Source organism: Tenebrio molitor, chromosome 5, assembly GCF_963966145.1.
Source record: "Tenebrio molitor chromosome 5, icTenMoli1.1, whole genome shotgun sequence".
NCBI lineage: Eukaryota > Metazoa > Arthropoda > Insecta > Coleoptera > Tenebrionidae > Tenebrio > Tenebrio molitor.
The window spans coordinates 3,448,460-3,456,655 of NC_091050.1; the positions used below are offsets into that span (position 1 = coordinate 3,448,460).

The 8,196-nt window shown below is 32.7% G+C and overlaps 3 protein-coding genes across 5 annotated transcripts; 1 reads left to right on the forward strand and 2 right to left on the reverse strand.

Moving 5' to 3' along the window:
• Positions 1 to 52: 52 nt before the first annotated feature.
• LOC138130510 (aurora kinase C-like) lies at positions 53 to 3,617 on the reverse strand. Of its 3 annotated transcripts, none has more exons than XM_069047018.1 (6): positions 3,462 to 3,617; positions 1,962 to 2,133; positions 1,714 to 1,905; positions 762 to 896; positions 315 to 705; positions 53 to 249 (listed from the first exon to the last, which is right to left on the reverse strand). In XM_069047018.1, the coding sequence occupies exons 2-6, from the start codon at positions 2,093 to 2,095 to the stop codon at positions 196 to 198; spliced, it is 906 nt and encodes a 301-aa protein (XP_068903119.1). In that variant the 5' UTR covers positions 2,096 to 2,133; positions 3,462 to 3,617; the 3' UTR covers positions 53 to 195. The 3 variants fall into 3 exon arrangements, with proteins under 3 accessions (XP_068903119.1, XP_068903117.1, XP_068903118.1); XM_069047016.1 differs by having other exon boundaries at positions 53 to 266; XM_069047017.1 differs by lacking the exon at positions 3,462 to 3,617 and adding an exon at positions 3,315 to 3,432 and having other exon boundaries at positions 53 to 266.
• A 75-nt stretch (positions 3,618 to 3,692) lies between these two features.
• On the forward strand, positions 3,693 to 5,857 carry LOC138130509 (GTP-binding protein 10 homolog). The gene is made up of 6 exons (XM_069047015.1): positions 3,693 to 3,966; positions 4,020 to 4,237; positions 4,290 to 4,508; positions 4,559 to 4,797; positions 4,850 to 4,973; positions 5,037 to 5,857. Exons 1-6 carry the CDS (start codon positions 3,839 to 3,841, stop codon positions 5,270 to 5,272), a joined length of 1,164 nt encoding a protein of 387 aa, XP_068903116.1. The 5' UTR covers positions 3,693 to 3,838; the 3' UTR covers positions 5,273 to 5,857.
• On the reverse strand, positions 5,279 to 6,864 carry Tcs4 (Threonyl-carbamoyl synthesis 4). The gene is made up of 5 exons (XM_069047014.1): positions 6,575 to 6,864; positions 6,385 to 6,518; positions 5,861 to 6,325; positions 5,664 to 5,812; positions 5,279 to 5,611 (listed from the first exon to the last, which is right to left on the reverse strand). Exons 1-5 carry the CDS (start codon positions 6,781 to 6,783, stop codon positions 5,288 to 5,290), a joined length of 1,281 nt encoding a protein of 426 aa, XP_068903115.1. The 5' UTR covers positions 6,784 to 6,864; the 3' UTR covers positions 5,279 to 5,287.
• Between the last annotated feature and the right edge of the window lie 1,332 nt (positions 6,865 to 8,196).

An 8,196-nucleotide genomic window follows, 5' to 3' on the forward strand; every position in this document is an offset into this window, starting at 1 on the left:
GTCTTCACCTCGTTAAGATGAGTCACCGCCAGGCCTGTACAATAAAATTCAATTGGAATTTTTTTAGCAATATATTTTGAAGCAGTTTTAATACAATTTGGAATTTATAAAAACAATATCTTACAGAAAAATAGTATTAAATAAAATTAAATATAAAATTTAAATTAAATATAAATTTTAATGGCATACTACATATTAGTTACAATCCAAGGATGGTTCATAATTTGAGGCAATGTGAGTCTCTGGTGACTGGAACGAATTAAGACCTGAAAAATAAAGCTTTTTAAAGGCTTTTTAGAATTAAAAGAACTTACACTTGATATTAAATCTCGTGCGCCTGCAGGAACACTTTCTGGAAACTCCAATTGCACCTTTCTTATTTTTTTATATGTTTCATCAGGAGTTTCACTTTCAAATGGGGGTCTTCCAACCAAGAATTCATAACAAAGTATACCTAAGCACCAGTGGTCCACATGCTTTCCATATTCTTCATTTTCAACCATTTCAGGTGGCAAATAATCCATAGTTCCACACATAGTCGTACGTTTCAGTGATGGTGAGTGAACTGACCATCCAAAATCAGCTAATTTGACATTTCCTTCTATGGTCAACAACAAATTTTCAGGTTTTATATCTCTATGTATTACTTGATTTTGATGGCAATAGTGAACTGCATCTGCCACCTGATAGATATATTTAGCGGTTCTACAACGTCCTTTTTAAAATATAACAAGTAAATTAATTATAAGCATATAGTTTACAGGTGTTCATTGAACCGTCCTCCACTACTTGATTTAAGGTGCTTGTATAGTTCACCCTGTCCTGCATACTCAACAACTAAATATATTCGATGACTGTCGTGAAACCAACATAAAAGTTGCAAAATATTAGGATGTCTAAAAATAGATTAATAATAATTAAAACTAAATTCACACTGGTTTGCTAAAGGAGTTTTGAAAGACTTCTGAAGAACATTTTTTTTTTTTGCATTTATGGACAATGATTCTTTCCAATACAAAGTGATTGTAAAATGAATTAACATGGATGCCTAGAATTATTTAAATTGTAATGAAAGTTTTGTAAGTTGAAGATTTAACACTCTACGCCCACTAGTTAGTGGGCGTAGTGGCGCACCTAAACCATAGCGCACAACCACCTACGATGGTACAATCATTTATAATGACCCCGTATTAGGCACGTATAAAACGTGTAACCAAATAGGCGGGGCGGAAGTATTTTAAGCCGTAAACCATCAATACATTTGAAGACGATTTCCACTGGCTGAAATTGCGAATTTAAAAATTCAAAATTCCTCTCACTACGGCCCGTGGTCAACGCTAATGAAGAGCAAGATTCTTTTTTGTCATACAAAGTGTATGAAGCGGGAGAGTTCACTTTTTCTTTACAATACTTTTATGATTACTACAATGAAACCAAATCACTGGCGCGTCCACAATTTATTGTCTAAATTGCCATGCCATTTATTCGCGTATCCTTACGTTTTTCAAAAAACGCATCTTTTTGCATTAATGCGTACTTACGTGTTTAAATATTTCTTGTTATTGTTAGAATTTTAGATTGATTACATTATTAAAAATTCCCTTCCAGAAAAGTATTTAATGCTAGTGACTACTGACTGTTACCTTATATTTACAGAATAAATAATGTTGTATTTGAGAAATCAAGTCATAATAATTAATAGTAGATACTTACTTTAAATGGGATTGAATTTCAATTTCCCGCAAAATCTGTCTTTCAACCCTCCCCTTGACAAGCTCCTTCTTAAGAAGAGTTTTTAAAGCAACAACAAATCCAGTTCTTTTTTCTCTAGCAACATATACACGACCAAATTTACCACGGCCTAGTCTTTTACCTAGTTCAAAATCTTCTAATGACCATTTGTACCTAAAAAGAATATAAACAGAAAAAATAGTGTACATCAATTACGAGATCATTCTTACTCAGGATTAGCGTAACATGGATGAGACACCATTTTCTTCACCAAGGCTGAAGTTGGCTCTTGAAGTTCAGGTGGAATTTTGCAATCTTTTAAATAGTGATTCGCAAGATCCTCTGATTCTTTTTTGCTCATCATGTTGTCAGATTCTAATTATATTTACTATACAGGATATTCTGGAAATCCACGTAATAAATTTAATCACCAATAGAACTGTTTAAAATTAACATTTTTTACATATTGATGCACGATTTATCATTTCTGGACCAATCAGAACGAAACTTCCTGATTATTCATCACATGTGAACATTATCGGTTATTTTCACTAGTGATGATTATCAGGAATATTTATTATAAATTTTGTTCGTTGAATAGTCCCTCGAATACCACTCTTAGTAGACTATTTTTGTGATATCCTAACTAATGTCCCCCGCGCTTGAGAATACCACTCGTGCTGCGCACTCGTGGTATTCAAATTCAAGCGTCATTTGTCATCGTGACAGCAATAATCAAAATTAAAATTGGGAAAGAAGCGTGCACCACAGAGAAGTGCTACTACAAATCAGTTATGCTAGTGGGTCATGATCTGTAAATTACGAAAAGGGCGAAGGAAACGCCAAACAGCTTGAAAACCTTCAGTTTGACAAACTGACACATCAGTCATAATGACAATAAATGGTCGCTTGCATTGACTTTTTTGAAATGTCAGAAATTTGCCGGCCTAAATTTATTGTCCGCCATAGTAATTGTTCACTTTAACTACTTCTGGAATTTTCGCGTTTTTTCTGGCTAGACAGCCTCTGGACGTCCTCCTACATCGTTTCCCACCAGTCAAACCTTGTGCAATTGAAAATTTTCCTTACCCTTTAGTTATACTAAGACTTGAAACACAACAAGAGAGAAAAAAAGGCATTTGCACAAGGTTTGAATGGTGGGACACGATCTAGGAGGACGCCCTGAGGCTGTCTAGAAAAAACGCGAAAATTCCAGCAGTAGTTAAAGTGAACAATTACCTTATCATTAATTGAAATGAAAGAGTGTGAAAATGTTTTTGTGCGGTAAAAACTTTAAAGTTTTTTGAAGAAAGAACGATCGAGGTTCTAATATTAACAGTTTTTTTAGTGTTTTTCATTCGAGTATTTTAATGGAGTAATTCTTTTTTCGTGCGTCGTTATCAATGAATGTGTAAACACATGAGCGGGTATGAATTTTAGGGTTCAAATTATATTTAATTTTAACTCCGTTTAGAAGAATTTGCGGCAAAATGAGAAATTTAAAAAAAATGTTTGTTTTAACGAGTCCTTATTGGTGGTTAAATTTATTACGTGGACATATATACATAACACCCCGTATTTACTTTTTTACGAGCAGTTAAGCTCTGATGATTGAAAAACAACTTTCACAACAGCAAAATTTACGAAATGACTTAACCGAACTAAAAACTTGTCCCACTACTCGCTACTTTAATGTTTGATAAACATAATCTGAACCACAGAACACTTACTCTATCTGAACACGATTTCAGTTTTCTCATTAAAATTGACACCACCGGACAATGCACAAACTCACAAAAACGAAAAACAAGTCACAAGCTCACAACAGTCACAACACGCTGACAACCAATTCACAACTAGATAGATATTTAAATCTCTGTTTAAACGGATTTGGTTTTTAAATTTGAATAAGCTATCCTGATTGGCTCAATCCAGACAGGTTGTTCAACTAAATGGCAAAAAGGTTACTAAATTAATATCGTTTGGCAACACTGGCAGATTGTGCTTGCTCCTAATGATAGGTTAGGTTTAGGTTCAGTTGAATTAACTTTTCAAGTGAGATCTTTTGTGTGAATTTTATAAAAAACGGTTTGGTAATTTAATAAATATGGTTTTTCTAACAAGAATTACGTTAGCAAAATTAAGGAAATTGTCACGACATTATTTGAAAGAAGGTTTTAGAGATTCCTTAAAAATTTTTGTATCTGGGGGCACTGGAGGGAATGGGCTACCAAAGTAAATATACAAAATGAACAAGTAGAAAATGTATTTTATTATATAATTCTTAGATTTGGTGGAATTGGAGGACAAGGGGGCAATGTTGTAGTAGTAGGAAAAGAAAACATAAGTTTAAGTGATGTTTATAAACAAAACAAATCAAAAAGCTATGTAGCAAAATCTGGAAGACATAGTTCACACAACTTTATACTGGGACCTCCTGGTGAAAATACAAAATTTGAAGTACCTGTGGGTGTAACCATTTTTACAGAATTAGGAAAAAAATTAGGTATAAATATTATGTTACTTGTACATTAATTTTACATAGTTGGTTCATTTAGGAGAAATAAATCAGGAAGGAGAAGAATTACTTTTAGCAAAAGGAGGTGCTGGTGGTAATCCAAAAAATGGGTATTTAGGAACTAAAGGTCAAGCATATCCAGTTATATTTGATTTAAAGTTGATTGCAGACATAGGATTAGTTGGTTTTCCTAATGCAGGTAAAAGTACTTTATTGAAAGCTGTCTCACATGCAAAGCCTAAAATTGCAAGTTATCCATGTAAGTTGTATCAAAATCACATTATGTCTAGTACTATTTTTAATATGCAGTTACAACTGTGCGACCAAATGTGGGTATAATTAATTACAAGGATCTTCGAGAAATTTCTATGGCTGATCTGCCTGGCCTCATTGAAGGGGCATATGCTAATAAAGGAATGGGTCACAGGTTTTTAAAACATGTTGAAAGAACCAAACTTTTGCTACTCATAGTTGACATTAATGGATTTCAATTGAGCCCACAATATCCTCATAGAAGCTGTTTAGAAACTATTTTGCTACTAAATAAAGTAAATTTGCATAATTTTTAAATATATCTTGCCACAAAAGATAACTTTTTAGGAATTGGAACTATATAATAAAGATCTTTTGGAAAAGCCATCTATGCTGTTAATAAATAAAATGGACACAGAAAATGCCCAGCAAAAATATGTAGAAATTAAAGATTCTCTGCAAAATATATCAGGTATAAAAAGCGCACTTCGATTTATATAAAGTAAATACATAATGCTCCAATATTTTTTTTCAGAAATTGCAAAAAAGTATCCTGATAATATACGCCCAGAAAATGTTTTGAAATTCACTGATATACTGACAATTTCTGCCAAAGAGAAACTGGAAGATGTAGAGTTGGTAAAAAACAGAGTTAGAAAACTTATAGATGTTATGGTACAGTTGGAAAATAGTGAGGATGTATCAAATATTCATGATGTGTATAATAATCTTAAGGATGCTTTGTCTGAAAAAGGTCCAAATCTAGTGTAAAATATGTTTCATTGATTAACATGTATATTTCACACAGTTTTGTTTCTGGGCAAAATTTAACTGTGTTAGTTTTGCCCATTTACAACTAATATTTTGTTTTATTACATCATCAATAAGGTTTACACCTAGAGGGCAAGATTTCTCAATTTCAACATTAAAAAAATCTTGCAGTACATCAATATTAGCTCTCCACTTCTCAACACCATTCCAGGCAATCATGACGCCATTGTCAGTGCACAGTTTTGGTGGAGGTCTCACCATTTTATAATCCATTTCATCACAAACAAGTTGTAACCCCTTTGCAATGAAATTGTTGCAAGCAACTCCCCCAGAAACAACCTGAAAAAAATCAACACAATTTTGAAAGTCTATTTTTCATTAGCCATTTTACTAAAGTCTGTTTATCTCCAGGAATTAGTTCTTGTCTGTTTGCATATGTCATGCCTCTTTGCACTCTGTGACATAAATGCCTTGTTAAGACTAACTGAAAACTTGCACACAAATTATCTATATTTGGAATCAAACCATCTGGGGGTATATCTATAAAATGTATTATCAAAACTAAGTAAAATATTTGTTTTTACATACTATGCTTTTCTTCTTCCACAAGTAGATGTCTATGACACTGAGTTTTTAAGCCAGCCATGCTAAAGTTACAATCCTTATAATGTAAAAGAGGAATGGTAAATTTAAATTGTAAAGGGTCTTCTGCTTTAGAAGCTGCTAACTCAACAGCTTGTCCTCCAGAAAGTTGGGAATATTCTGGTAAATTTCTCAATTTCATTCGTCTAGCTACTTTATCAAAAGCTTCTCCTGGTGCATCATCTAAACTTGTACCCAAAAGTAAAAATTTATCAACATCTTGGGCTACAGCTAAAAGACAATGTCCACCACTTATTAAGAGGACTAAAAATGGAAACTGAAGTGTTTTATCATACATTCTTGCTGTTAAAGCATGAGCTTCCATGTGATGAATTGGTATAAAAGGTTTATTATAGAGCTGGCACAAATACTTTCCATATCTCATTCCTATAGTTAAAGATAAAGGAAGACCTAAAATATAAAGTAGAAAACATACATACTTATAATAAAATTATGAAGTTTATATTAACCTGGCTTAACAGTTGTAGCAATGGCACTTAAATCTTCAAAACTTACATTTGCTCTTTTAATTGCAGTATTCACCACATTTTCTATATTTTGTCGATGTAAATCTTGAGCTATTGGGGGTATTATTCCACCATTACTAAAATTCGCAAATAATTATATAAATCAACATTGTCCATTTTAAAAACAATTTACTTCAAATGAACTAATTGCTGAGATTTCAGTGCCTCTCCCACGATATTTCCTTCTACATCCACAATAGCACAGCCAGTATCATCACATGAAGTTTCAATTCCCAAAATGAGTGTCTGATTGGTATAATACTTTAAAGAATTTACTGTTGCCTTTTTCATAAAACTATTCACAAGAAAATGACTATTTCGTAAATAAAACGGTAAACTCATTATTTAATCTACTGCAAACTTTTTTTTTTATCGGTATAGGTTAATTTATTCCTAATAATTTTTTACGTATTTATTTTAGATGTACAGATCCCTGTAACATAATGTCAACGTTTTGTTCTTATCCTAATAGAGGACTTCCCTATCAGATTTTTTTGTCAAAACAAAAACGACTGAAAAATTATAGCTTCTTACTTATTTTTCCATTATTGTCTAATAAAATTAACAGAAAACTTTGTTTATTCTGAAAAAACATTCCATAAGTTGTTATACATAGATTATTCAGCGAATGAGCGAAAGATTGGTTGACTATATTCTACGTACAGAAAGTAGTACAGTTAGGGACACGGAATTTCAGGCATCATTTTGCTGTCACTTCAAAAAATTGCGATGACGTGACATTCAAAAGTCAAATTTTGAAACTTATTTTCTATCACCTCAATCGCATGTCAATCAAAATCGTCACAAACGGTAAAATTGAGGTTAATAATGTAAAGCCTATTTTACATTTTTTAACAGTATATTGACAGTGATGCCCGAAATTCCGTGTCTCGAACTGTACCTAGACTCCAGTACCTAGCGCGAAATACATCCTTCAAGCAGTAATATTCTTGCCCTGAAATTATGCTCTAAAGTCTAATTAATGTATTGTAGTGCATTTTGTAGTGTTGGGTTTTGGGTTACTAGCCTGCAAATTAAAATCTATAGTGGACGACTATACTAATGTAAAGTCTGTTCCAAAAAGAAAAAAACCGTCACCTGTTAAATTAGGTTGTCAAATAAAAAAAAATCACTAAGTACGGATTTTTGTTTATTTGGTTGACTTGAATGTATAGTTGTTTTCAACGACATCTGTGCTGTCAGTATGTTGGCATCACTTACTGTTTCAGTTTAGTAATTTTGAATTTCCTGATATGCCAATTTACCTTGACGCAGCAAATTGACAAATTCAAATTATTTGTTATCTTATCATTTCTGACCAATCAAAGAAAACATAGACTTTGAAAGGTTTGCAAGGGTTTGATTCTCGGCGCGAGAAGAAAAGGCGGTAATAAATTATTGCTAAGAACGTAGAACGATTGCAATTAACTTCTGGACTTGGAAAAAAAGAGTTACTTCGCTTGACAGCAAACATTTTTGACCTCAATTTTTTGTTTGACATTTTTTAGTTTTTTAACTAGGCGTTGCTTTTGCTAATACAGGATTATTAATTATTATAAATGTGTCTAACATCGTAGGTGGCTGTGCGCTAATGCTTTAGGGGCGCTGAAGAATATGCGCCGTAATTGTATAATATTCAAGGAGGGTATAAGTATGATAATATCTTTGTTGATAATAGTCACTACATGCCGGCGAATACGATACTTTTTCTACACATTTCATCATTTTCACAATGAGAATGCATTTATTCCTTCT

Excerpts from the sequence above, each read along its gene's own strand:
- LOC138130510 (XM_069047016.1), bottom strand. The coding sequence starts at position 2,095 with ATGATGAGCAAAAAAGAATCAGAGGATCTTGCGAATCACTATTTAAAA. Across the intron at positions 1,906-1,961 it reads CCATGTTACGCTAATCCTGA|GTACAAATGGTCATTAGAAG; the intron begins GTAAGAATGATC and ends TATTCTTTTTAG. Across the intron at positions 267-314 it reads CACGAGATTTAATATCAAGT|GTCTTAATTCGTTCCAGTCA; the intron begins GTAAGTTCTTTT and ends TTTATTTTTCAG.
- LOC138130509 (XM_069047015.1), top strand. The coding sequence starts at position 3,839 with ATGGTTTTTCTAACAAGAATTACGTTAGCAAAATTAAGGAAATTGTCA. Across the intron at positions 3,967-4,019 it reads GGAGGGAATGGGCTACCAAA|ATTTGGTGGAATTGGAGGAC; the intron begins GTAAATATACAA and ends TATAATTCTTAG. Across the intron at positions 4,509-4,558 it reads TAAAATTGCAAGTTATCCAT|TTACAACTGTGCGACCAAAT; the intron begins GTAAGTTGTATC and ends TTTAATATGCAG.
- Tcs4 (XM_069047014.1), bottom strand. The coding sequence starts at position 6,783 with ATGAGTTTACCGTTTTATTTACGAAATAGTCATTTTCTTGTGAATAGT. Across the intron at positions 6,326-6,384 it reads TGCTACAACTGTTAAGCCAG|GTCTTCCTTTATCTTTAACT; the intron begins GTTAATATAAAC and ends TTTATATTTTAG. Across the intron at positions 5,813-5,860 it reads TGTGGAAGAAGAAAAGCATA|ATATACCCCCAGATGGTTTG; the intron begins GTATGTAAAAAC and ends TACATTTTATAG.